The 27656-nt window shown below is 55.0% G+C and overlaps 2 protein-coding genes across 5 annotated transcripts; one reads left to right on the top strand and one right to left on the bottom strand.

Moving 5' to 3' along the window:
• Scyl1 (SCY1 like pseudokinase 1) lies at window positions 1–11950 on the top strand. Of its 3 annotated transcripts, none has more exons than XM_075973194.1 (17): window positions 1–185; window positions 534–674; window positions 841–1190; window positions 1586–1676; window positions 1768–1923; window positions 5237–5395; window positions 5760–5867; window positions 6359–6472; window positions 8556–8711; window positions 9638–9826; window positions 9942–10017; window positions 10257–10421; window positions 10606–10745; window positions 11079–11147; window positions 11235–11441; window positions 11526–11586; window positions 11675–11950. In XM_075973194.1, exons 1-17 carry the CDS (start codon window positions 75–77, stop codon window positions 11797–11799), a joined length of 2418 nt encoding a protein of 805 aa, XP_075829309.1. In that variant the 5' UTR covers window positions 1–74; the 3' UTR covers window positions 11800–11950. The 3 variants fall into 3 exon arrangements, with proteins under 3 accessions (XP_075829309.1, XP_075829310.1, XP_075829308.1); XM_075973195.1 differs by having other exon boundaries at window positions 11076–11147; window positions 11531–11586; XM_075973193.1 differs by having other exon boundaries at window positions 11076–11147.
• On the bottom strand, window positions 11833–27656 carry Ltbp3 (latent transforming growth factor beta binding protein 3). 2 transcript variants are annotated; one of them, XM_075973191.1, is made up of 28 exons: window positions 26728–27656; window positions 23961–24290; window positions 23612–23811; window positions 23342–23447; window positions 23061–23153; window positions 22783–22905; window positions 22257–22415; window positions 21981–22166; window positions 21238–21254; window positions 21089–21161; window positions 20841–20939; window positions 18753–18878; window positions 18509–18640; window positions 18284–18412; window positions 17938–18060; window positions 17672–17794; window positions 16645–16770; window positions 16324–16443; window positions 14783–14911; window positions 14208–14375; window positions 14013–14096; window positions 13653–13781; window positions 13428–13565; window positions 13201–13341; window positions 12891–13052; window positions 12736–12816; window positions 12522–12653; window positions 11833–12425 (listed from the first exon to the last, which is right to left on the bottom strand). In XM_075973191.1, the coding sequence occupies exons 1-28, from the start codon at window positions 27047–27049 to the stop codon at window positions 12274–12276; spliced, it is 3903 nt and encodes a 1300-aa protein (XP_075829306.1). In that variant the 5' UTR covers window positions 27050–27656; the 3' UTR covers window positions 11833–12273. The 2 variants fall into 2 exon arrangements, with proteins under 2 accessions (XP_075829306.1, XP_075829307.1); XM_075973192.1 differs by lacking the exon at window positions 13201–13341 and having other exon boundaries at window positions 26728–27652.

The following is a 27656-nucleotide window of genomic DNA, read 5'->3' as shown; positions in this document are numbered from 1 at the left end:
CGGCCCGCCCCGCCCCGGCTCGGGCGGCCGGAGGACCCGGAGTGGAGGCTCCCGAGCCCGTGGCGGCGGTGACGATGTGGTTCTTCGCCCGGGACCCGGTCCGGGACTTCCCATTCGAGCTGAGCCCGGAGCCCCCCGAAGGTGGCCCGCCCGGGCCTTGGACCCTGCACCGCGGCCGCAAAAAGGTGAGATACGGTGCTGCTCCGCAGGCCGCGGCCGACCTCGGCGTTTCCTATGCTGTGTGCCGGCCCCGCTGCGTCGCGCCGGGCCTGACGTGGCGACCGAGGCTCCCGGGAACGGGCTTGGGAGCGGGGCGGGCAGTGACGACGTGGCGGGCGGAAGGATCGAGGGACGGACAAGCGGACAGGACGGGGGTCACGTGGGCCTGGCCAGCTTCTTAAGGGCTGTCCTGGGCGAGACTCGCCGGCGTCCCTTCCTTGCTGCTCTGGAGACGCACTCAGAGCTGGTGAAGCCCAGGCAGGTTGGAGTGGTCACTTGGCCCGTGCCTCTCACGTTGCCGTGTCCTCCACCAGGCCACAGGCAGCGCGGTGTCCATCTTCGTGTATGATGTGAAAGCGGGAGCTGAAGAGCAGACCCAGGTGGCCAAAGCTGCCTTCAAACGCCTCAAAACTCTCCGGCACCCCAACATCCTGGCTTATATCGATGGGTTGGAGGTACCTGTCACCCGATCTGCCCATCTCACTGTTTGCCCTCACTTTGTACCCAAGTGCTTCAACGCCCTCAGATTTGGTACCTTGTCCACTACCTCTCTCCCAGGCATGCCCCTCATCTTCCCTTCCTCCTCTGGAATCGTACCCTAATACCATTTTCCTTACCCAGACAGAAAAGTGCCTCCACATCGTGACAGAGGCTGTGACCCCACTGGGAACATACCTCAAGGCACGAGCAGAGGCAGGTGGCCTGAAGGAGCAGGAACTATCGTGGGGGCTGCACCAGATCGTAAAAGCCCTCAGCTTCCTGGTCAACGACTGCAACCTCATCCACAATAATGTCTGCATGGCCGCTGTGTTTGTGGACAGGGCTGGCGAGTGGAAACTTGGGGGTCTGGACTACATGTACTCAGCCCAGGGCAACGGCGGGGGACCACCCAGCAAGGGGATCCCTGAGCTTGAGCAGTACGATCCCCCGGAGTTGGCGGACCACAGTAGCAGAGCAGTCAAAGAGAAGTGGTGGGTGACTGATGTCATTGTGCCTTGATCTGTACTGCACTGCTGGCCCCTGCAGCCTTGGAACCCCTAGACTAGCTGGGAAGCCCCTGGCTCTTGCTGCCTGTCTGGGAAGAGAACCAGCATCTTAGGAGGAGGGTGGTTGGTCAAGATGGACATAACCTTAGGTGTTTAGTCCCTCTGAATTTGGAAGCTCTGTTGGAAGCAGGTGTTCATGCTTCTCTGACTTTTGGTTTCTCTGTTAAATGGGGCTAGTGAAACAAACTACTTGGGGCTAAGGGATCAGTGCAGGGACAGCCACGGCCTGTGATACAGTGGGTGCCTGGTAGCTAAAGCAGGTTGGAGGCAGCACTAGTATATGCTGGGGATCCCTGAACAGCTCTGGATTACTGCCACAGGTCAGCAGACATGTGGCGCCTGGGCTGCCTCATCTGGGAAGTTTTCAATGGATCCCTACCTCGGGCAGCTGCCCTGCGAAATCCTGGAAAGGTAAGTGTCTAGCTCCTGCCTACCTCATCAGTCCCTTCTTCCTTACCACCCATTCACCACCCTTTCCCTGACATGGAGCATTCTCTTACAGATCCCCAAATCACTGGTGACCCATTACTGTGAGCTGGTGGGAGCCAACCCCAAAGTACGTCCCAACCCGGCTCGCTTCCTGCAGAACTGCCGGGCACCCGGTGGCTTCATGAGCAACCGATTTGTAGAGACCAACCTCTTCCTAGAAGAGATTCAGGTGAGCTCCCAGTCTTCCTGGTCTTTGCCATGGCCCTCACCTATGCTTTGGCATCTCTCATGTTTGGATTGTGTGGAAACAAGCATGGGCAGTGGAGTTAAGACCTTTGGGTGCAAGCCCTGGCTTTACCTCTTCTCATCTTGTGACCTTTCATGCCTGAAGTTCAACAAAGGACATAATTCCTCCTTTCCAGGAGCCTGGGGCAGAGTTTTCTAGTTCAAAACGCATAGCACAGCCCCCCTTGGTATCCGTGGGAGTCCTAGTTTGCTTTCTGTTGTGATGAAATCCCATGACCGAAAGCAGAGTGTTGAGGGGAGTGCTTCTCTGGCTTACACAGTCACAGTCCATAATGAAGGGAAGTCAAGGCAGGAGCGCAAGCAGAGGCCGTGGAAGAATGCACTTTAGTGGCTTGCATCAGTTTGCTTTTTTATTACAACCTAGGACCACCTGTCCAAGAGTCACTGTCCACACTTGGCTGGGCCCTCCCATATCAATCATTAATCATGAGAATGCCCCCAACAGGCAATCTGATGGAGGTATTTTCTCAACTGAGGTTCCCTCTTCCCAGATGACAGAAAACTAACCAGCACAGTGGGAATTGGCTCTAGGACCCCTGAGAATTGACAGATGCTCTAGTCCCTGATAAAAGTCATAGTGTTTGCATGTAACTTATATCCTTCCGTAATCCTCTGTGTGTGTGTGTGTTGAATACATATGTGTGAGGAGCTGTGTGCTAGTGTGCAGAGGCCAGAGGAGGATATCAGGTGTCCTCCGCTATCCCCCATGCCTCATTCTCATTGCTCGGGTCTCACTCAGCCTGGAGCCAGTAATTTCCAGTGATCTCCTGTCTCCAGCTCCATAGCACTGGTGACAGGTGTGTGGGGCTATGCCCAGCTTCTTACGTGGAGCTGGGTATTTGAACCCAGTTCCTCATGTTTGCACAGCAAATACTTTTACCCACTGAGCCATTAACCCACCCTGCCCTTCTGTATTGTTCAAATTTATCTGTAGCTAACTTATTATCCCCTTATGTGATATATGTGCTATGTAAATAGTTACTAAACTGTGATATTTGGGCAAATCATGGCAAGAAAAAGTAGGCTGTATGTTTGTGGTATAGACAGTTGTTTCTTTCCTGATGCTTTGGTCTCTGGTTCTTGAATCCACTCATGGTGGAGGCAGACAGAGAGGGCTGCTGCGTAGAGTTGAACTCACAACAGACACCCAATGGCTGCTCCACAGCTCCCTATCTGCGCTGTTGCTCTTTCTTCATGGCGCCACACACAGTGCTAGGGAGCGAGGAGAGTCAGACCTGTCCTCAAGGACCCAGCAAGGAACAGAGCAGGGCCCCCCTTTGGGAGCACTCATTACAGGAGAAAGACAGGAAACATTAATGAGAAAACCTATGCTCCCTGAGTAATCGCTGGAAGAAAATGACCAGGTATTCTGAGGACCCCCTTGGAGAAGAGAGTTGGGCTAGGTCCTGAAAGACTCAAAGGTGGGAGCCACCTGGAAGGTGACTTGGGGAAGATGGCCCCGGAAGAGAGAACACGAGAACACATGGGAAGGGGACACACTCTGCTTCATTTCTGAATCTCAGCACCCATATCTATGCAAGGCAGAGAGTCACAGCATCCACCAGCTCTTAGGGGCATCATAGTGACACAGGATTGAGGCTCTGCCCTGACCCAGCCTGAGGCAGGGATCACAGAATCAGGAGCTGAGCAGAAGGCTACAGACCTTGAAGGAGCAGAGTTCAGAGTTGGGGTAGGGCAGGAAGGACAATACCTTTTCTTTTTTGAGGCAGGGTATCACTATGTAGCCCTGGTTATCCCAGAATTCACTATGTAGACCAGACAGGCCTTGAACTCGCAGAGATCTTCCTGCCTCCGTATTACAACCTAGGACCACCTGCCCAAGAGTCACTGTCCACACTTGGCTGGGCCCTCCCACATCAATCATTAATCATGAGAATGCCCCCAATAGGCAATACTCAATAGGTATTTTCTCAAGTGAGGTTCCCTCTTCCCAGATGACAGAAAACTAACCAGCACAGTGGAAGGGTGGCCTTGGCTGTGATTTGGTCTTTTTGAACTTTTCTCATTTCCAGTACTGGGGCAGAGCTTGCCGCTCATGCTGGACTAAGCAACTCCCAGGCACCTCGGCATTCCTCATCCTCAGCCGTGGTTGCTCGTTCTGGGCCAAGCTACCTCTGTGGGATGGTGGTAAAACAGGGTGCAAGGGGTTTGGGGTCATGACTTTCTATATGCTTGGCTTTTTTCTTCCTGAGACAAGGCCTCACTGTGCAGCCCAGGTTGGCCTTGAATCCTCAATCCTGCCTTGGTCTCCTCAGTGCTGGGAAGGCATGTGCTGCCATGCCCAGCTTCTGGCCATGGTCCCCTCCACCCTCATCTTCCTTTGTGAGTGGGTGGGTGACAACATGTTTTTGCACTGTGCAAGGTTGCAGAGGTTTGTTGGTCACTTCTTAGCTGTGTGTCTTTAAACAAGCTCCCTCTTCTGTCTGCTGCTTGTTGGTAAGGTGCTCGTGTTTTTCTGCCTCATAAAGTTGTGTGAGGGTTATTTGAGATGCTGTGTGGAAGGTTTCGTTTTCAGTCTGTGCTTAGGAAATTTGTGCTGTGGGTTTGACTGCCTCTGGTGGGGGTATTAGGAGGACTATGGAGTATTGAGCGTTTGGGCCCAGTCTGGTGGCAAACTGTGCCTGTTCCCTGACTTCTTCTATGGCTCTCCAGAAACTCCACCCAGTGTGCCCAGCCAGGCCAAGGCAAGGACCAAGTAAGATCCTTCCTGCTTTGAGCCTCAGTTTCCTCATGTGGGTTGTTGTGAGCAGCAGAGGACATGCTGATGAAGGGTTTAATCTTTCTAGCCATTGTCTACCCTACAGGGTAAGTGACAGGGTAGCAAGGACAGTCACTAGAAAACATTGGCTGCATGCCAGGCATTGGGTCTAAATATATAGCCTTGACTGGCTTTGAACTCACTGTGTGGTCTAGGCTGGCCTCAAGCTCTAGATCCTCCTGCATTAGCCTCCTTAATGCTGGCATCACAGTGTGCATGGCCAGCCTGGCTTGCTGGCAGCGCGTATGAACATTTTCTGGTTGAATTCTCAGAGTGGTGGTAGAGTTGTTACACTATTTTACAGGGGAGAGTCTGCCCATGATCACCTGCTAAGTGGAGAGCTGGGCTCCCTTGCATTGCTCCTGTCCCCCCAGCCTGGGGTGGCCTCACTCTCGTCTGAGTCTGGAGTGTGTGTAGTGTGGCTGTTTTCCCCTTGAACCCTGTCTTTGCCCCCCAGATCAAAGAGCCAGCTGAGAAGCAGAAGTTCTTCCAAGAGCTGAGCAAGAGCCTAGACTCATTTCCTGAAGATTTCTGTCGGCACAAGGTGCTGCCCCAGCTACTGACCGCCTTTGAGTTCGGCAATGCTGGGGCTGTGGTCCTCACACCCCTCTTCAAGGTAAATGGGGCCAGGCAGGAGCTGTGGGATACAGAGATATGAATGGATACAGCCCTGGGTGAGAAGCATTCTCAGGGTGGACGCAAGCCCAGTGTCCTCTTGACTTAGCAAGCAAGGCCACCTGACAGTGGGAGGGAGTCTGGCGGACTTGTAGCCCTTGGGAAGAACAGTTCTGTGCTGCCAGATTCCTCTGCTTATAGATCCTTGTTTCAGTGCCTTCCCTCCATTTCTCCAAGCCTTCTCCATCATCACCTCATTCCTCTCCTGGGAAGTCTGCAGTGAGCCCAAGCAAGTTGAGGGAACCCTGTGAAGTTGCCCTAGCCCCGTGGATGTGGCCAAACCCCTCTTTCTCCTCCTTGCTCAGGTGGGGAAATTCCTCAGTGCTGAAGAGTACCAGCAGAAGATCATCCCCGTGGTGGTGAAGATGTTCTCATCCACCGACCGTGCCATGCGCATCCGCCTCCTCCAGCAGGTAGAGGCCTCAGCCAGTTTCTGCCCAGGTCTTCCTCCCAGACCCTGGTTCTAGTCACCCCCAACCTTAGACAGGTGGCTGGAGCCTGTGCTTTGGCTATAGAGGTACCCTGAACCCCTTACCATTGAGTGTTCCACAGGTGAAGGGCCAGGAAAACTCTGGGGAGGTGGAGCTGGTCTCAGGGCTCCTTGTAGCCTTGGGCTCTTCAGACTCTGTCACTTAGGTCCTCTAAAGTAGGACACGGTTTCTCCCGTCAGCCCTACAGCTACAAAGTGTTAGCCTGTAGGTTAGAATGTTCTCATGAGCCAGAAAGACTCTCAGGTAGCAGGGACCAGTCCCTGCCAAATGCCCTTCCCTCCTGAGGACGTGTGCATGAGCTGGACTCGGGAGGCTGCCTGGTGGCCAGTGTCTGCACTGGAACAGCCAAAGCCAGAGTGGCTGTGACTTTGGTGGGGTGCGGCCGTCTTCTCACGCCACACCCTGGGCCACAGATGGAGCAGTTCATCCAATACCTCGACGAGCCTACAGTCAACACCCAGATCTTCCCCCATGTTGTACATGGCTTCCTGGACACCAACCCTGCCATCCGGGAGCAGACAGTCAAGGTGGGTGTAGTCAGGCCTAGAGTGGCCATTTCTTGTCTCCCAGGACAGGGAAGTGGTTCTCTCTGGAGCACAGGCCTTGGTTTGAGACAGTGCGTGTGGTGGTTGTTGCAGTGCCTGGGATGGTGATGGCAGCACGCGGAGAGAATGGGCCGTTCCAAAGCTGGGGCTGACAGTGCTTTCTGAGAGTTGCGGATGATTCGGAGGCTTCTCATCCAAGTGTACTGAGAGACTGAGGAGTGGGGACTGGGCAGAGCTGGGCTGCGATTGGGGCAGGGAACACAGTTACATTAGGGTGCACCCCAAGGGACTGTCCTCAGCTTAGTGCCACTGGGACAGAATACCCGAAGTAACCTGAAGAGGAAAGATCTGTTTGGGGGTCAGTTTCGGGGCTTTTGGTCCATGGCCACTTGTCTCTGTTGCATCTGAGCCTGTGAGGTGCTGGGACATTCTGGCGGGGACCAGGAAGTGAAGTAGAACAGCTCTCCACATCACAGATGGACAGAAAGAGGAGGGGCTGGGGCAAGTGATAGCTCCCAAGGGTTTGTCCTCAAGGATCCACTGCCTTGAACTAAGTTTACTTCATCACCTCCCAACAACCCATCAAATTATGAACTGGTGAGGTCAGAGCCCTCTGGATTGGTCAATTCCAGGAAGCGTCATCCTGTGCATTGCTGCCCTGCAGCAGGACCAGCCTCCACTGCATCTGAGAGCATTGCAGGTTCAAACAGCATGCGTGTGCATGTGAGCCATGCAGAGAGAAGACTTAGAAGGGCAAGAGTGTCAGGTACAAAAGGAGCCAAAGAATGCACTTTGAGGTTTCCGACCATCCAGGTCTCAGTGAACAGAGCAGTCAGCTAGGGAAGAACGTGAAGGTGTTGAAACACCGTAGGTCAGGGGTAGTGGAAGAGAAGCTTGGCCCTTGTCCTGTGCATTTTTATTGTCACAACCTGGAGTCTTCTAGGAAGAGGGAAACTCAAAACGACGACTTTCCTAGGTCAGGTTGCCTTGTGGGCATGTCTGTGAGGCATTAGCTTACTTCTGGTTTCTGTAAGACAGCCCAGCCATCCCTAAGTAGGTGGTCCCGTGTTCCACAAGAAACCATGAACTGGAAGAAAGAGCCGCTTTCTCCTACTTCCTGCCCCCATGCTCCTTTGTTCTTTTTTCCCCTATTAGCTTTTTCTGAGATAGGATCTTCTTATGTGACTGTCTGTCCTGGAACATTGTGTAGATCAGGCTGGGCTTGAACTCAGAGATAGACCCCTGCCCGCTGAGTGGTGTGATTCAAGGTGTGACTCCCATGCCTGCCTTCTGCCCTCATGCTCTGAATTGTATCCCTGTCCTGACTTGGGTTGATGCTGGATTATGACCTGGGAGCTGTAAGACAAGACAAACCCTTTCCTTCCCTGGTGCTTTTGGTTAAAGCGTTTGTTACAGCAACAGAAAGGGAACTAGAAGAGCCATTACTTTAGTAATTTGAAAAAATAAGTAAATAGCTGGGCAGTGGTAGTGCACACCTTTAATCCCAGCGCTTGGGAGGCTGAAGCAGGTGGATCTCTGAGTTTGAGGCCAACCAGAATAAGTTCTAGGACAGCCAGGGCTCCACGAAGAAACCCTGTCTTAAAAAAAACAAAAAGATAAAAAGAAAAGAAAAATAAATAAATACATTTAATGGCTAGGCATGGTGGTGTATGCCTCTAATCCTAGCACTCAGGGGAGGTTGAAGCAGGAGGGTTGCAAGTTCAAGGACAGCCCTGGGCTACAAAAAAAAAAAAAGTTAAATTGAAAATTAGTAAATTGGAGGTGATCAGTGACCTCAGCATGGATGAACCAGTGTGGTAGAATGGCTCTCAGTATATTGATATGTAAGTCCAAACGAAGCATAATGTCGGCAAGCATCTGGGGTCTTGCTGTAGAAGGGAGACAGAACTAAGGGACTCCCTCTCAATATACTAGTTGGGACAGGACTGGACTGGGCAGGTCTGACAGCCCTGCTCGAAGCCACGGCCCACTGGTGGCTTGTGCACTCCCCCAGGAGTCTGTTCTTGCCCTGGCTCACTGGACCCTCTACCCCTCCACTCTACAGTCCATGCTGCTCTTGGCCCCAAAGCTGAATGAGACCAACCTCAATGTGGAGCTGATGAAGCACTTTGCAAGACTGCAAGCCAAGGATGACCAGGGTCCCATCCGCTGCAACACCACGGTCTGCTTGGGCAAAATCGGCTCCTACCTCAGTGCTACTGTGAGTGTCTTGTAGAGCTGTGGAAGGATAGCAGCCTCCTTCGGGGCTACAAAGCAACCCTGTGTCCGTGGGGCCTCATTGTTCTAGAGACTCAGCCCCTGAGCTCCATGAGACCTATTGCCTGGGCTTCTTGAAATGGAGTCAGCTGCTGAACACACAGCCAGTAAGGTGGTAGACCTGGGTTCTGAACTCAGGTCTGCTTGACTCTTACGTCTTCACGCATCACTTAGCCACGGTCTATAAACTTGAGCTTCTGCTAGGCCTAGACTCTTAAACAAGAATGAATGAAAGTTGGGTGTGGTGGCACACACCTTTAGTCCTAGCACTAGGGAGGCAGAGGCAGGCAGATCTCTGTGAATTTGAGGCCAATCTGGTCTACAGAGCAGAGTTCCTGGACAGTCAGAGCTACACAAATAAACCCTGTCTCAAAAACAAAACAAACAAATGGAAAAATCAAAGGAACGGATGAATAGGATCAGCAGGTAGGGAGGAGAGGAGGTTCACGCCCAGCCTCAGGGTTGCTGCTGTGGCCCTACACCTTGAGGCAGCGTGAAACCCAATGATCCAAGAGAAGCCGAGGTACATATTTGTTTATAGATTCTCTTCCTTTATTATTATTATTAGGTTGTTTTTTTGAGGCAGGGTTTCTCTCTGTAGCCCTGGCTGTCCTGAAACTTGCTGTCTAGACCATGCTGACCTTGAACTCACAGGATCACTTGCCTCTGCCTCCCAAGTGCTGGGGCTAAAGATGAGCACCACACTGCCTGCCATAGTTCTCTTCTTTTACATTGTGAATGATAGGTTCTCATTTCCAGACCTTGGCTCCAGTGGATGGCCCTGTCCTAGGAAGGAAGGTCTGGTAGTTGGGGCCCCTTATTGATTCTGTACATTGAAGCATCCTTTCCTTTGTCAATCTGGGCTCTCAGACTAGACACAGGGTCCTCACCTCCGCCTTCAGCCGGGCCACTAAGGACCCATTTGCACCGTCCCGGGTTGCTGGTGTCCTGGGCTTTGCTGCCACACACAATCTCTACTCAATGGATGACTGTGCCCACAAGATCCTGCCTGTGCTCTGCGGCCTTACTGTGGACCCTGAGAAATCTGTGCGGGACCAGGTAAGGCCCAACCAGGCAGACCCCAGGGTTGGGCTCAGGGATAACCAGTCTCCAAGAGGCCTGGCAATCCTTGGGAGTGCTGGAGCACCCAGCTTGGCCTCTTGTTGCTCCACAGGCCTTTAAGACCATCCGAAGCTTCCTGTCCAAATTGGAGTCTGTATCGGAAGATCCTACTCAACTGGCAGAAGTAGGTGAGTGACCTACGCTCGTGTTCTCTCCCTTTGCCATGTCCTTTATAGTCCCCTGGTATGTCCCATCCCATGGGTGCTTCTGAAAGCTGGAAAGCAAAAAGTCAGCAAGCAGCTCCCTGTTCCATACCTTGGAGAACTGGGCCTAGAGAAGGGAGGGTTTGCTGTGGATTGCTGTTGCTGAGCTGGCTCTTCTATCATCTCTCCATGAAGCCTGTATCTACTTGTCTCTCATTATCCAGAGAAAGATGTCCATGCAGCATCCAGCCCGGGAGCAGGAGGAGCTGCAGCCAGCTGGGCAGGCTGGGCTGTAACCGGGGTATCCTCACTCACCTCCAAGCTCATCCGTGCACACCCCACACCTATGCCATCTGAGACCACTGTGACCCAGAGACCAGTACCAGAGGGTGAGTACCCAGGCTCCCGCATCAGTGTCTGAGGGCTGAGATCCACTCTTGTAGGCTTTCCTAATGTGGCGGCGGGGACATGAGGCATGGGTGATGGCTAGTTACTCTCCCTGGTACTCTTCCTCTTAGCAACTTCTGTCCTGTCCCAAGATCTCCCGGAGAGCTCAGACTCTTTGTTCCCCAGGAGATGCTGCTCCTCCAGCCCCTGCCCCTGACACCCCAACGACCTCAGGCCACTGGGAGACACAGGAAGAAGACAAGGACACAGCAGAAGACAGCGCCACTGCTGACAGATGGGACGATGAGGACTGGGGCAGCTTAGAGGTGAGTGGAGCTGAGGAGGTCTCCCCAGGGAACCCCAGCGCAAGGCCACAGGCCATCCTTTAGGAGTCCACAGATTAGAGTTGGACTCGCCCTCATCGCATGGCATCCTGGTAGGTGAGCTTCACGGATTGGTCATGGGGGCCAGCACAGCCACTGAGTCCCTATTCAACTCCAGGGTCCCCAAGAGCTGGGTGAGAAAGGAGAGGGTGGGTAGGTCTCAAAAATAAAAACCAAGGGGCAGCTGAGCCATGGCTAAGAGGGCTCAGTGTGTTTGTCCTCTTGAGGGTTGAGAGTATTGCTGGTCATGCCTTCCTCCTTCTCACTCTGCAGCAGGAAGCTGAATCTGTGCTGGCACAGCAGGACGACTGGAGTGTCAAGGGCCCAGGGAGCCGAGCTGGACAAGTAGGCTGGGTCCGGCAGGGGCTATCTGTGAAACACTGTTAGTCTCTTCACTCTACTAGCCTGCCTCTCTCCATTGTCCACTCCCAGGTCAGCCACTCAGACCACAGACCTCTGGAGTCAGACTGGAACAGCTGGGAAGCTGAGGGCTCCTGGGACCAGGGCTGGCAGGAGCCCAGCTCTGTAGAGCCACCCCCAGAAGGCACCCGGCCAGCCAGCGAGTATAACTGGGGTGGTGCAGAGCCCAGTGACAAGGGTGACCCCTTTGCTGCCCTGTCTGTTCGTTCTAGTGCCCAGGTACTGGCCCATTGAGAGCATGGGGTACTTGGGGTGACTGCTGCTGGGAGCTGGCCCCCACTGTAGCCTGCATTTTCCTTTCAGCGCAGGCCAGACCCAGACTCCTGGGGTGAAGACAGCTGGGAAGGCGTGGAGGCTGAGAGCAGTGAGTATTTCCCAGGAAGGGCTGGCGGGGACCCGGGCAGGGCAGGTATGGAGCAGGGAGCTGAGACCCTTTTTCTTCCTGATCCCAGGACAGATGAAGGCAGAGCTGGCACGGAAAAAGCGCGAGGAACGGAGGAGGGAAATGGAAGCCAAGCGGGCAGAGAAAAAGGCCACCAAGGGGCCCATGAAACTGGGAGCCCGGAAACTGGACTGATACCCCTATCCCCCAACCCCCGGGCACTTCTGATCAGTGGAGCAGACCTGGAGGATGTATTTATTGTACAAACCATGTGAGCCGGGTCACCAGGCCAGGCACATCTAGTGTACATAATCAAAGCCACAATAAATTCTATTTCACATCCTGCTTCCAGCTCAGCCTAGCCCCTCCCAAGCTGTGGCTCTTGGTGCTGCCATCCCAACTTAGGATGTGAATATAAATTTGCTTTGAAAGCCAAGAGTAAATTAAAGGGGCAGATCTGACTTTGCAGTTTCTAGGGACCTTCCTCAGGGAGGAAAGCAGACAGCACTCTGCAGACAGGAGCACCCTTGGGTGTTGGGGTGCAGGAAGGAGATCTCTGGGCCCTGAGGGTCGCTGAGTCCATCTCTGATTTGGACAGGAGTAAGGGATGTACTTGTTTCCACATCAGTAGAAACTCTCTTGATGACCAAGGTGCAGGCCAAGGTGGCATCAGCGGCGCCGCTGAGGCACGCAGGCCCCATGAGGGCGGCTACGTGTGAAGCCAGCTTTGCAGACACAGCGGAAGGAACCACTCGTGTTCACGCACCGCTCGCTCTTGCACAGCAGCCCACGCTGATTCAGCTCTCGGCACTCATCGATGTCTGCAAGGTGGGAAGACAGATGCGGGCTTAGGTTAAGTCCCAGTGTGGTGTCTCCCGACCCCTGCTCTGCTCTTCTGTCCCCAGTGTCTTGCTCACCCACGCAACGGGCGCGGGAGGCGTCCAGCTGAAAGCCGCCAGGACACTCACACACTGCCCCTCCTGGCCGCTGCACACAGCGACCGCTCACACAGCGGCACTCATCTGAATCTTCTTCGGAGCTGTCCTCGTCTGTGTGCGCCAGAGGAATATACATATCACCACCGACCCCCATCGATGGAGTCCACACCTCTGAGCCCTTGGCCTCACTCACCTCGAGGAGACTTCCCCAGAACTAGGGGGCTCGTGTCCCAGAAAGAATTGCTCTCACTCTGCGAAGTCGGACACTGGGACCCTAGAAGTGTGGTAGCGTCAGCAACACTGATTTATGTACTCAAGCCCCTACATCTAGTTCCTCGGGTAGCTCACCAGTGCCACGTGGCGGGCATGGTCTGCACTGGGTGCCCCAGCCCCGGCCCTGGCGGCAACAGCAGTCATCAAAAGTAAGGGCGGGCCCGGCTAGGGGCCCCATACACATGCCATCCTCTCCTCGCTGGCCCCAGCACACTTCACGTCGCTCTGGAGCATGCTCTGTGGATCAAGACCCACATTAACAAGGAGGGAGGTAGGGACTGCCCACCTCGGTCCCATCCCACCTGCCGACTGTGGCCCAGGGTGGGGGTGGGGGGTTCCACCCTGATGGGACTCAAAATCTGCCCAGGACGAATGTCGCCCTCACCCGCCTGGCTCTCAGGGAGCTGGCAGTCGCGGCCGGAGGGCCCGGGCACCCAGGGCGGGTGACATTCGCAGCGGTAGGAGCCTGGGAGGTTGACGCAGCGGCCAGGGCGGCAAGCAGCCGGATCCTGGCACTCATCCACGTCTAGGGGGCATGGGGAGTGGTGGTGGTAATCACAGTTCAGTTTGGGCTCCAGCCCCTCCTCCCCACGCTGATCCCCTGGGCCTCACCCATCTCCTCTGGGCTTAGACACTGCCGTTGCACCGGGCTGTACTCTGCGGGTGGCGTGCAGGCGCAGCGGTAGCCACCGCGTGTGTTCTCACACACTCCGTTCCTGCAGTTGGACTCGTCCAAACACTCGTCCACGTCTGCGGAGGGAGAGAATGCTGGTGACAGGAGCAGGCCTAGATCAGGGTGGCCACTTCCCCAGGGTCACCACTGGCTCCTGCGCTCACCTACACATTCCAGCAGGTTGCCGTCGTAGTAGAAGCCCTGCTTGCAGTAGCACTCGTAGCCGGGCTGTGTGTTTACACACTTGCCTTCCTTGCAGATCTCTGCCCCGAACAGCACGCACTCGTCGATATCTGAGAGCAAGGGAAGCACGAATGCCCAGTGGGCTCTCCTTTACCTGCGGGCTCAGGCCCCTTGGGCGGGGCTTATTGGGAGAGCTGAACCTAGATTATTGGCTGGAATTATTGGGATCACGTTGGCATAAAGAGTGGGGTTTACCCAGCAAGTGGTTGACCCAACCAGCACCAGTAAACCAACCCAAACCACAGTGGGGAGGAGAAGGGAAGCACTAGGCTAGCGCTTACCACGGTGGGCTGGGATGCCATAGTTGACGATGTTGTTATCCTGTGTGTAGCCCTTTCCGTCAGGACAGAGGCTGTGAAACTCAGCTGCAGGGTGAGAGAAACCGCGGGAGGGAACACGGGACTGAGCATGCGCCTGCTGCCTCCTTTCCCAGCTACCCAGAAGGAAGCCCTTTGCTTCCTGGTGACATTCCTGACCTGAGCTGTAGACTGGACAGGGGTAGATTTCACAGTGGTCTCCCCAGCCAGCTCCTAGTGAGCAGCAGCACTCCTGCTGGGTGACATTGGTGGCCAACACGCTGTCACAGAACACGGTGTCATCAAAGTTAAGGTAGCACTCCTTCTTGTGGTGGGGCTGCTCCACCTCTGGGGAGGGGTGACAATTCAGGTTATGGAGATAAGCCTGGCAGTGGTGGCGCACGCCTTTAATCCCAGCACTCGGGAGGCAGAGGCAGGCGGATCTCTGTGAGTTCGAGGCCAGCCTGGTCTACAAGAGCTAGTTCCAGGACAGGCTCCAAAACCACAGAGAAACCCTGTCTAGAAAAAAAAAAGTTTATGAAGATAGTAGTTTTGACCTGTCTCCTGTACCCTAAACTGCACCCACTCTGTTCTCTTTGTCACCTAGTGAGAGGTCTAGCTCCACGCCACTTCTTCCCAGACAAAGAGGATTTCCTGTTCTGGGAATTCAGAAAGGTGGAACCAGAACACATCTCTGAGCCCGGTGGTTGTCACTCCAAGGATTATCCAGTCTGAGAGAAGGGAAGGGCACTCACCCTCACAGCCATGCTGGTCCTGGGTGAGTGTGAAGCCCTCATCACAGACACAGACGTAGGAGCCCTGGAGGTTCTCACAGGTCCCATGGGGCAGGCACAGGCCTGGGTCCTGGCTGCACTCGTCTATATCTAGGAGGTGCAATGAGAGCAGGAAGCAAGCAGGTTCAGCTTTGGGGAGACCCAGTCCCTCTTTCCATGGGGTTGCCCAAAAGCCTTACACAGGCTTAGAACCCGAATTTCTGCTTTGTTTTCAAAGCGCACACAAGGGACATCTCCTTGGGTCTGTCTGTATGGGTAGGTTTATGACGTCATGACGCTCACTGCTGCCAGCCTTTGTAAGCCCTTAGGTCCTCCTGGCATGGGATGAACTCCTGACTCTCAGCTGGCATTTGGAAACCTTCATTCTGTTCCCCTTTCAGTCCCATTGCAGATTTGCTATTCTTTGAAGCAAAGTCTGTTTCCTAAGCTAGTCTTGAACTTGAGATCTTCCTGCCGCAGCCTCCCATGTAGCTGGGATGACAGATAAAGCCATCCAACTCGGCCCATCACTTTTCCATTTCTCCCAAATTTTGCTCAAGACAGAATCATTCCCTCTCCTCTAAAACCCACAATGAGAACTTAGAAATTGTTCTTCTTAGGGTAGAGCCCACCCACAGACCCCAGCTGAGGGACCCCTCCCCACCCACAGCCCCCTGCTGAGGGACCCCCTCCCCACCCACAGCCCCCTGCTGAAGGACCCCCTTCCCCACAGACCCATGCTGAAGGATCCCTTAGGCTTCAAGTCCCAGTTCCCTAGGCACCTCCCTTTAGGTAACTTCCAGGCATCTTCACCCTGACCCTGAGAGTCATTTCCATGACCCCTCCAATCTAGGATCTCCAGATTACTGCTGAGCTATCTAGGACAGCCTGGGCAAACAGGGGTATGCAGGTATCACTTAGTGAATGTACATACAGGCGAGTTGAAGGGCTGGGCTACTGTATCTGTGAAGAGCTGAGCAGAGGGGATGGAGAGATAGCTCAGCCCTTAAGAGCACTGTTGCTCTTCCAGATGACTCAGCACCCACAAGTCCACTCACAGCCACCTGTAGCTCCAGCGCCCTCTTTTGGCCTATGTGGGCACATACGCATGTGCTGCACAGACAATTCAGGCAAACACATACACATAAAATAAGAGTAAATTAAATATCAAAAAGTTAAAAAGCTGACTGAGCCGGGCGGTGGTGGCGCACGCCTTTAATCGGGAGGCAGAGGCAGGTGGATCTCTGTGAGTTCGAGACCAGCCTGGTCTACAGAGCTAGTTCCAGGACAGGCTCCAAAGCCACAGAGAAACACTGTCTCGAAAAAGCAAAAAAAAAAAAGCTGACTGAAACTTGAATGTAGTAAGCTCGGCACCATGATCCTTGTTTCAGAACAAATGCAAGCGTGAATGGAGCCAGCTGGATTGATGGATGGACGGATGAATGGATGAAAAGACCACAGACAGGCTACAGGGTGTCGAAGGATTACACTGCCCTGAGTTGCTCTCAGCCAACTCCTCATACCTTGACATTTCCTGCCGCCCACCAGCCGATGCCCCTGGGGACAAAGACATCTGTAGGAGCCATTGGTATTGATGCAGTCACCTCCAATGCAGGCCGCGGGGAAGTCACATTCATCAATGTCTGTAGAGACCAGGGTTTGGAGACTCTCAGGGGTTGACCCCATACACACAGGCTGGAGCCATCCGAGTTCCCTACTCCGAGAGCCCTGGATCACTCCCACACCCCCAAACCACAACTGGCATCTGGGTGGGGGCTGGACCTGGGCAGCAGAGTCCTGGGGTAGGTAGGGCAGGCCAGCGGCCAGGCTCTAGGATCCCTCACCCTCACAGTGGCTCCGGTCCCTTGACAGATGATAGCCAGAGAGGCACTGGCACTGGAAGGAGCCCGGTGTGTTGGTGCAGATACCATTGCTGCACATGCTCCTCCCAGCCTCACACTCATCCACGTCTGCAGGGCACAGAGGAGCGTCAGGCTGGAGGTGGTCTCGGGCTTCGGGTATTGTTCCCCACGGCTGCCCATTTGTCTGGAGCACTAGAGCTGAGGCCTAGGGGGCTTCACCCTGCACCCGCATAAAAACCATGTATGGTGTCTAAGCCAAGTGCTGCCAGGATTCCTCAGTCATGTCTGATGCTAAAGAGTGCATGTCTTCACCCACTCACCAAACGGGAGGTGTCCTCTCTTCTCACGGGGCTTAAGGCCCCAGCTTCTCAGACGCAGCTCTGAAGCCACCTTCACCCTCCCAACAATTCCTTTGCTCTCATCTCCCGAAGCCCTTTCATCCGCCCCTGTCTCCCCTAGACTCGGTAGCCATGCGGCCCTGCTAGATGATATCTTATCCAATCCTCTCTCTCTGGGTCAGCAGAGTCACCTCAACCTCCAGAGCCCCATAGTCCACAGCCGATAGTTCCATATGGGAATTCTAGGCTCCAGCCCGCTTCTCTGGTACATAATAAAGATTACTACAGGGAAGAGGACTAACGAGTCTCTAGTCTGACATCTTTTTTCCCCCTTTAAATTAACAAGTTTTGCAGGAAAAAGTTTCAATCCTCATCTCTTAAGAGATAAGAGATGGCTCAGTAGTTAAGGGCATTTGTTGCTCTTACACAGAACTGGGGTTGGTTGGATTTCCAGCACCCACTTGGCAGCTCACAGAGGCCAGTAACTTTTGAGTTCCAGAAGGTCTGGTCTCCTTTTTTTGGCTTTCAAGGGCACCAGGTTTGTACATGGTGCACATCCATGCACATGGGCAAAACACCCATCTACATTTAAAAAAAAAAATCCACCCTCCAAGGCCCAGCTGCTTCGCTGACGACATAAGCCATTGTCTGCCAAGCAAGCTGGAGCTCACCCAAGCAACTGCGGCCGTCCGGTGCGGGCTCGTATCCCTGGGCGCAAGTGCATCGGAAGGAGCCGGGAAGGTTCTCGCACCATCCTGGAGAACAGGGACTGCCCTCGGAGCACTCGTTGACATCTGCAGGGAGAAACGCTAGCATCACAACTGGGCTCCACACCAATTTGCAAGCTGCTGGGGGTGAGGCTCCCCTCCTCAGGGCTAGGGGAAGGGCTCTACTCCCAGGAGGCCCGCCCCCCACGTGGAACCTGAACCGCCCTCACCACGACAGGCCCCGCCCCCCTGGCTGCGATAGCCGGGCTGGCACGCGATGCACTTAAAGCTGCCAGGTTTGTTTTCACATTTGCCATCGGGGCAGGTGCTAGGGTCGCGACACTCGTCGATGTCTGCACGGAAGGGAAAAGGAAGAGGACAGATCTGGGAACAACATGACTGGTCCGGTGCTCAACATGACAGGGCCTCCCTCTGTCACAAATGGAGGCAGAATGGACCGGCTTGGGATTTCCTGACCCCCGCCTTAGAGGACCATAGATGGGTGCAGGCCTCCCGCCCCCATCCTAGACGGAGGGACAGCCATGGATCCCGCTTCCGTTTGGACGGGTACCCCACCTTCACACACGGGAGGTCGGGAGGATTTGAGCCGGTAGCCAGGGTAGCAGTTGCATTTATAGTGACCGGGGAAGTTGATACAAAAGCCGCCGTCGCCGCACAGGTGAGGCTTGGCGCACTCATTCAGATCTGAGCGAAGACAGGGCGTGCGATGGGTATGGGGCGGGTGGAAGGTGCCGATCCCACCATGTATTCCCAGGGTAGCCCGGGGCTGTCTGCGCTTACCTACGCACGATCGTCCCCCTGCGCCCACATGGAGGCGGTAGCCTCGGTTGCAGTGACAATTATAGGAGCCCCCAGTGTTCATACAGATGCCTCTCCCGGGGCCACACGGCTCCGCCTCGCATTCATTCACATCTGGAAGGATTGGTAGACCAGGAGACATCAGGGGCAGGTTGAGAGTCCCGGTCATCCCCTGGGCCACCCCCCCACACACACACACACTCCCTTGCCCACAGTCCTGGCTCACCAACGCAGTAGCGGTGCTGCGGATGTGACCGGTAGCCTGGGTTGCAGTGGCACGAGTAATCCGAGGGGCCAGGCACACACTGTCCGTGGCCACAGATATTCTGGTTCAATCGGCACTCATCCGTCTCTGTGGCATGGGTGGATCGGGTCAGGGGGATACCTGCATTCTGCCACATCCTAGAGGCAGCTGCTGCTATGCAGCTACTATACCCTACTGCTCAGGAAGGCTTGGTCACAGAGTGACCCCTGGCTGCACGCGGTATCTGAATCCTAGGAGTTCCTAAACTTCATCTCAAATAATCCTAATGTCCTTGTTCCAGAAAGTCTCCAAATAGGACCCCCGTGTCCTTGCCTTCCCTGCCACCTTTGTTACTTCCGTCCTTAGCATTCCAAAAGCTTGTCCTGTGTCACCTCGAATCAAACCACATCACCTAAGTGCTCTATTTATGTTCTTAAGACCCCTTTCCAAGGGTCCCTGGGACAATCTTCTCCCCATGCACATCAATAGTTTAAACCCTGTCATCTCAGGCTTACTAATATCTTCTAGTCAGTGACTTCAACCCCCCTTGTTCCTAGGACCTGGGTCCCCCATTTTCAATTTTTCTGGAAACAGCTTGTTGCCAGAACTGTTCCCAGATGGCCTGTGGAGGGCTCCTCTCACCCTCTTGTTCGCTAAGCTCCAGTCCAGTCCTCTCCCCTTCTGACCCCCTCCCTCCCATGAAGCCCAGGGTGATGCTAAGTGCTGTCCTGTCAAAACAGAGCTGACCAGCAGGCACTGCAGGCTGCTGTCTGCCTGCTAACTGGCTCTCCGCCTCGACACCTTGTCCTCCACATTCCCACAATCCCCAGGGAGCATCCACCTGAGCCCTCATTTCCGCTCATCAAGACCCAGGGTCTCAGTCAACTTCAATGACTGTGGCTTTGGAGTCCCTATGTCATTGGTTTGATAGGCTCCACTGTGACCCAGGGACAGACTGTTAACCTCTCTGAGCCTCAGCTTCTTTTCATCTGGAAATGAGGCAAGCCTTTGTTGTCTTCAGGATGTGAGAAAGTTAAAAGAAGTTTGGTTTGTGAAGCTCTTCACATAGAGCCTGGCAGAGATTGCTCAGCCTGCACTGCCATTATTACAATGCTCAAATCCTTGCAGAAGCTTTTCACAGTCTCTGACATCAAGCGGACTGGCCTTCCCTTGGTTCTCTGTGGTTTCTCCTCCTCCACCAATGATTCATACTTTTCTACACCTTTGCCCAGACTTAACTTCTCTGGAATGTTCTTTTTTTATTTTTTTATTTTTATTTTCCTTTTGAGACAAGGTTTCTCAGTGTAACCACTCTGACTGTTTTGGAGCTCACTCTGTAGACCAGGCTGGTTCCAAACTCACAGAGATCCACCTGTCTCTGACTCCTGAGTGCTGGGATTAAAGGTGTGTGCTACCACCATCTGGCTGGAATATTCTTTTTCTGAATCTCCATGTCCCTCCCCTCTCCACTTCTCTTGAATGTCTAGAATTCTTTAAAATGTTACATATTCTCTCTCTCTCTCTCTCTCTCTCTCTCTCTCTCTCTCTTTCTCTCTCTCTCTCTCTCTCACACACACACACACATACACACACACACACACACACTCACTCACACACCCCACAGTTTCTTATTGCTAGCTAATGTCTCATCCTTTAGTCTCCCTGTCTTCTCTCTTACCTTTATGAGGTAGCATTTATGAGACACGCTAGACTTTAATTATTGATCTGCTTTGTAGGTATCACATGATAATCCAGGCTGACCTTGAACTCTAGCCAATCCTGCCTGCACCTCGTGAATATTGAGATTAACGGGTGTGAGCCACCAGATCTGGATTGATCTGTTTGCTTTGTTTGCGGTTTATTTTGGGAGGCACAAAGTAGGTGTTCAATAAATATAAATTGAAGTATGGATACTCTCAGATTGAGCTGACCGTTATACTAGCAGGCCCACTGGAAGGCAAACTTCCCAGCACGCAGCTCAGGCAAGCGCTAACCTGTTAGCCACAGAAGCGATGGAGGAGGAAACCAGGTGTGCAGCTTCCTAGGATGTGGCCTGCTGGCAGGCCTTACCTGTGACCTGAGTAGGGGCGATCTCCACTGCACTTCGGGACGGGAGCAATTCTGGCAGGAACCGGTGAAAGGTAGGTGGGGAGGGGCGAGAGATCAGCTCTGCAGGCAGAAGGAGGGGCTTTTCAGAGAGCCACCCACCCCCTGCAGGCCACACCCAAGCTCCCCTCCCTGTACTCACTGTAGCCATGCCCACGCCTCCCAGTGACTTAGCTCCCGAGAAAAGCCCCCACTTGCAGTGCCGGGCTCACCTGGGTAAGGCCGGGCAGGTGACGTGGTGGCAGTGGGGTGGCTCTGCTGCACCGATCGCTCCTCGCTCACTGGCTGTGGTTGATGGTAATATAAGCCTTCCTTGCTTCCTTTGTCTCCCTACCCCCTCCACTTGGGCTCCTATACTCACGGGGTCCATGGTCACGCCTAAAAAAGATGAGATATTGAATGTCAGGATGGGAGGCGAAGAATCAAGGATCAACGGCTAGGGCTGTATGGCTAGGGGAAGTCTCTGAGAGTTCAAAATTTACGCTTTTAGGTCAAGGGTCAAAGTTTAGATCCTGGGATTAGGGTATGTTTGCTTGGTGGCTGTGGTCTAAAGAACATTGGTTGGGCTAGGTTTGTTTGTTTTGTTTTATTTGTTTGTTTTCAAGATATGGTTTCTCAGTGTAGCCTTGGCTGTCCTGGAACTCACTCTGTAGACCAGGCTGGCCTGAAACTCACAGAGATCCACCTGCCTCTCCCTCCCAGTGCTGGATTAAAGGTGTGTGCTAACCGCCTAAAGTACTGAGCTAGGTTTGTACAGTGCTGGAGTAGGAGGTGATAGTTACGGTTAAACTGAGGCTGAGGGTTGGAGGGGAAGGCCTAGGGTCGGTGGTTTAGGCTAGGGAGTTAAACCTGACATCGGTGGTTTAAAACCTCCCTAATGCTGTGACCCTTTAATACAGTTCCTCATGTTGTGGTAACCCTGAACCATAAAATTATTTTGTTGCTACTTCATAACTGTAATTTTGCTACTGTTATGAGTCATAATGTAAATATCTGATATGCGAACCCCCAAAGGGTCACAGGCCACAGGTTGAGAAACACTGCCTTAGGAGGTCAGGCTGTGAGTCTTATCTGTAGATCTGGAATCACGGGATCAAGTCAGACCTCTCTCTTCCTCTGTGTCTTCAGGTGGTGGCGCTCTGCTGGAGCTCTCAGGCAGCTGCTGGGGTTTGGGTGGTCCATCAGGGTGCAGGAAAAGGGAAAAGTCACTTTCACCCTGGATGGTGAGTGTCTGGTGGGAGGTGAGGATATGGTACCCCTTCCCAGCCGGGCAGATCTCCTTGAAGGCTGCTGTGGTCAAGATGCAGACACAGCAAGTGAATTCCTGGACAGGTACAGCTTGCCCCCCATCCCCACTATCCCTATATGCCCCTGACTTACCTGTACCATCTGCTGGACAGCGCTGGCACCGTGCTCCCCAGGCTTTTCCCACACTGCAGCAGCAGAGTTGGCGGGTGAGGCGTGTAGTCAGAGGATGCTGGCACTGGTGTTCGGTGCTCACCAGGCGGAAACACAGGCTCTTCTCCTCTGGTTTGTCGGCTGCAGAGGTGGTGGTGGAGGCCAGGACCTGAACACTGCCCCTCTCAGCCCAGTTGCTCTAGACCCTGCTTCTCTATGTGGCCACGACCTCGTGCGATTTCCTGACACCTGTGTGACTACTGACTCCTGATTTGAATTCTAAATTTCATTTGTTCTTCTCATCAAACCAGTGACTTACAGGTCCCTGATTTCATCTGACCTCATGTGAGCTCATCACTGATTCTGTGTGCTCTGGGTCTTGTTGCTTCTGCTCTCAACCCTTAACCCACGTGGACGTCTTCTGACCTCTGACCTCTGTCTGCTCGGAGCTGTTTCCCTCCCATCTATGCCTTGTGAATTCCCAGGACCAAGAGTCCCCAAGTCTTACCAATGCACTGTGTCCGTGACGGGCCCAAGCTATGACCGGGTGGGCAGACACAGCGATAAGAGCCAGGGTTGTTGAGACAGTCTCCATGGCGACACATGCCGGGCATCGCGCATTCATTGATATCTGTGATGAGCAGTTTGATCATTGTAGCTGGGGCCATAGGTGGCAGCAAGTTGCTCCATACACTTGAGGGTTCTACCTTAGTTAGACTCCTTTCTCGCTCACCTTGGGATACCCCCCATGACCACCTGCCCACCAGAGTCTCCAGCTGACCATACCCTGGCAATGGGTGCTGTTGAGCCTCTTGTAGCCTTGGGGGCAGTCAGCACCCACCTCCCCACGTACAGGTCCTGGCTTCTGCACCCCTGTATCTGCAGAGAAAGGACAGACACAATAGCCTCAAGATGAGGAAATACTGGGGGCCTGCAGGAGAGGAAAGAGGGCTCTGGGGAGGGGAGAGAGGATCTGGTGGGCATAGGGTTGGAGACTCCTATGGCAGGGACGGGGAAAGAGAGCTGGGTCACCCTATAGGAGATGCTGCACTGAGTCAGGCACTCACACTGAAGCTGTGGGCACTTGTGGCACTTGCTTTGTCCCCAGGCAGTACCGATGCTTCCACAGCAATCTTCCTGCTTGGTGAGACCAGGCAAAGGGTTGCTGCCACACTAGAGGGAGGGATGTGGAGAGGAATTAGAGCTCCCCTCCCCCATTTGCCTCCTTCCCTGAAGCCTCTTTTCTTTTTCCAGCCCTAACCTGTGACACTCAATTGCATGCTGTCCTGATAACAAGGGTGACCCTAAGATAGATGGGGAATTGTGGATTTACTCACGGGCTGCTTGGGCAGCGTATCCTGGAAGCAGCGGCCCAGTGGCTTTTGGGTGGGTGGCCTCGGGTGCGGGGGCTTGGGATGTGGCAGCAGGTGCTGGGAGGCTGGGCCTTCTGCATTTGCTCCTTCTATGCGGTGCACCTGAACGGAAGCTTCCGGAGGGTGATGGACACGCACGTTCACCACGGGGGGCGGAGCCTGCACTGGGGGGGCGGGGCGCGGTGGCCTCAGGGCTGTCCCGCGCCTGGAGGGTCGCGTTGCTGAGCTCCTCCAGGGCCCGACCCGCGCCCAGATCCGGCCACCCTTATTGCCCGCCCGTCTCAGCACCCCCTGGTTGCCCGTCTCCTAGTACCTTCTGCTGAGATTTGTCCTGGCCCCAGAGGCACCAGGAAAGCAGCATGTTGGGCAGGGGGTCCCTCCCCCGGCCCGGGAGGATCCGCGATCACCTGCACCGCGTAGATGGCGTGTTTGCTAGCCACAGACTCGCCTTCTGGAGCAAGGGGCGGCAGCGGGCCTGTGGACATGGCCCCTGTCCGGGCTAGTCCGGGGCCTGAGCTGCCGGTGCCCGCTCCAGTTCCTGCAGCAGGCACCTGGCAGAAGCGCCCCGTGAAGTCCGGGGGACACAGACACTGGTTTCGGGAGGAGCACTGGCCACCGTTCATGCAGGGTAGAGGGCACACCACTGTGAGGAGGAGACAGGGGTGAGGGCCTGGTGGCTCTTCAGTTCCCAGGCCATCATCACCCACATCCTGGCTCAACTTCCTTGCCACGTATTGGCTCTGCCCAGTTGGGAAGCTGACTTTTTTTTAACAGGTCACACACGTGGAAATGGCCTTCTGCAGGTCTCCAACACCTTTCTATCCAAGATGGATTCTGGAACCTTAAATTCCAGGCTTAAATCCTGGTCATATGTCCTCTGTCTCTGAGCAGCTTCCCCTGCTCACGCTTGTGCCCTCATCCATGGTAGTGATGCTCCCTTGGAGGCAGTGGCTATACAGATGCTGGCCCAGTGTGGTGCAGACTGTAGAAGTGATAGCTAAAGCTCTCTCTTCGGTTCAGGTCTCAACTCTCCCTAGTTCATCCTCACCCCCTCCCTCCATACTACTCCCCTACCCCAGCTGTCAATCTCTGACCTCACCAGGATCTGGCCCCTGAAGCTGTCAGAACTCAGGACCTCTATCCAGCGGGCTTACCGCTGGGAGCTCAGACTCCGATCGTCCCATTTACAGCCTTCATAGTGTCCCCTGAACTCGGTCCCCCTCAGGGCTTCTGCCTCTCTCCCACTCGTCTACAATGCCAGTGTGACTGGAGAGACCTGCCTCGGGCAAAATTCAAGCAAAAAAGAGCCCCACCCCTTCACTCATCTTGTTCTACTCCCCATCTGAACATTTGAGGCCACGTTCCAGAACCGTTTTTTCAGTCCAGCTCCCTCTGTTCTTCCCTGAACATCCCTGGCCCAGGCCCTACCTACCTCGTACTAGTGCACCAGTATTCTCAGGGTGTTCTCTCTACTTTCCTCCGGTCCAGAGCCCTTCGCTATTGCTGCACGGCCACATGGAACCCTTCTGGACGTTTCTCTCCCAGGAAGGAGGCTTCCTCATTCTCCACCCCCTGCCCAGCCTGGCTGGCACTTTGCTGGGTTGTCCTCATACCTGCCTCTCCCACTACAGAAGGTGTTTTGGAGGACAAGGTCTTGTGATCCTCAACTCTGTGTCCCAGAGGAGGTACAGGGATCGAGGAAAGAACACGTCCTTCTAGTCTTGTGTCCCTGAGTTCCATCTCCAGCCCTCTCTTGCCTGTTCTCTGGGGTGGGAAGGTGGCGGTGTGCTCATTCCTGATCCTCTGGGTGGACACGAAGCATCCTAGACTAGCCCATCCCATCCTGCACAGTCTCCAGAGGCCAGGCCTCGAGGGCAACAGAGGTGTGTCCTGGGCCGGAGGAGGCAGGATCCTCTCCTTCCTGCCTTCCAGTGAGTCACCCTGCATGGTGAGAGTGACCTCTCTGTGACACCCTCCCACTGTGGCCCGGGCACCGAGCCTGGGGGATGTGGGCAGCATGGAGAGACAGCAGCCTGCACAGGATGACCAGGCAAGGGCCTGTCACACACAGACTCACTGACACAAATACGGGCTCACTGTGTAAACACTCCCAGACAGTGACTGTAGAAACACACCCGAGACTCACAGAACATGACAATGTGAGTGTGCCATGCCAAAGCTTGTGCATGCCCTGTACACACACATACACACACAGACACACGACTGGGACTTCTTTGCTCTGGAGCTGAGTGAGCACAGGAATGTGTGAGAGGGGCTGTTTTCCTGTACCATCCTGGGCACGGCCTAATTACCCTGTCCAGGAGGTAATTACAGCTGGGACACCTCCCCCTCCCCCCTCCCTGGCCCACAGGGCCCCAGGGGAGGAGTCTGGAGCCCCAGGCCTTCTCTTTAGAGATGCTGAGGAAGGGGTAGGCTCTAGGCTGACCAGGAGGTCCCTCCGCCTTGGGGTGGAGGCAGCTCTGGGGCCTGTGAGGTGTCTGGAGTTTATGGGTGATATGGAAATGGACTAGCTGATTGAAGACCCAAAACGACCCCCCTCCAGGCCCGTACCATTTCTTAGCACCCCACTAATGGCCTCAAAGCCTTTCCCCCTCAGATTTTGCCAACAACTAACTCCCTCACCCCAGTCCCTTAGGGTCAGAGAACACAGGTGTCTCCTTCCACCATGCCAAACTAGACAGTTTAAAAAGATTTCTGTTTCTTAGGGAAATGTTTATCTGCTTCTCTGGACTTCCTACCCCTGTTCTCATCTCTCCAAGCCCCTGTCTGCTCCCTCCTATAACTGGGCACCTCCTAAGAAGCCTGTGTCTTCCGGGGCCCCAGCTCAAGTCTCAACCCTAACCCAATACTTAAAAGTTCAGGCTTCCACGCATCCCCTCAACTCTGGCTTCTAAGGACTGCAGACTCTCAAGCACCCTGGTTCCCAGATCTCCAATTGCTATACTCCAGCTCCCCATCCCTTACATCCCTTATGCCCATGTTCCACTCCGCTTCCTGCCTGGTGCTGTAGCCTGGCCTGCCCTTCCCTATGCCCCCAACCAGAGCCCCCCGGCCCTCACCCACGCGGAAGCCAGAGCCGGTGAGCGTGTCGGTACTGTGGCCGTTCTCTCCGATGAGCGTCATATTGGAGCCCTGCTGACAGCTGTCCCGACACTGGCCCTTCAGACAGGTCCGCTTGCAGATCACCGGAGCAAAGACCACCTTGAAGCGCTCGCGGGCCAGCGCCCCGCCCCCGCCCGTGCCCCGCTCGCCGGCCGGCCCCCCCTCGGCCCCGCCGCCCGGGCCCAGCAGCGCCAGCAGCAGCAGCGCCAACAGCCCCGATGCCCCGGCTGGGCGCATCGCAGGGGCCAGGCCGCGGGCAGCCCCTCGGGGCCCGGGCATCCGGGGCCGCACGACCCCGGGGAGGTGACGGCAGGGGGGGGCGAGCCCGGGCGAGGATCGGGAGCTAGGAGCCCGGGGAGAGAGCTGCAGAGGGCAAAGCGGGGTGGTGGGGGAGCCGAGGCCGAGGGCAGGGAGGGGGACAGCAGGAGCGACCGGGATTCCCGCTGCGAGGGAGTGAGACGGAAGCTGCACTGCGGGTAGAGCGAAGAAACTTCCCTGGCCGGGAGAAAACCCAACCAGGCCCCGAACTGAGGCAGGAGCGAGGAGGCCGGAGCAAGTGGAGGCGGAGAGGAGGAGCGAGGGGAGAGGAAGGCCGGGCGGCCGGCCCGCTCCGCGCCTCCCCCTGGCCGGGCTCCTCTCCCGCGGCCGCCGGGAAGCTGGGAGCGCGCGGGGAGGACGCAGGGAGAAGTGAGCAGTTGTTTTCCCTGGCTGGAGCGCGCCGGCGGCGAGGGGGGCTGGGACGCTGGCCCCGGGCCAAGGAGACAGTTTTTTTTTTTCCCTTTCTCTCTCTTTCCCCCTTAGTTCAAGCGTCGTCACTGCTGACCGGAGAAGCACGGTGTGCAGCTGGGAGGGCGCCGGCTGGAGTGGGGGTTGTCCCCCAGGTGCC

The sequence above is a fragment of the Microtus pennsylvanicus genome, chromosome 5 (assembly GCF_037038515.1).
Source record: "Microtus pennsylvanicus isolate mMicPen1 chromosome 5, mMicPen1.hap1, whole genome shotgun sequence".
Taxonomy (NCBI): Eukaryota; Metazoa; Chordata; class Mammalia; order Rodentia; family Cricetidae; genus Microtus; species Microtus pennsylvanicus.
The sequence above is the reverse complement of the archived record's forward strand: the minus strand, read 5'-3'. Positions and strand labels throughout refer to the sequence as shown.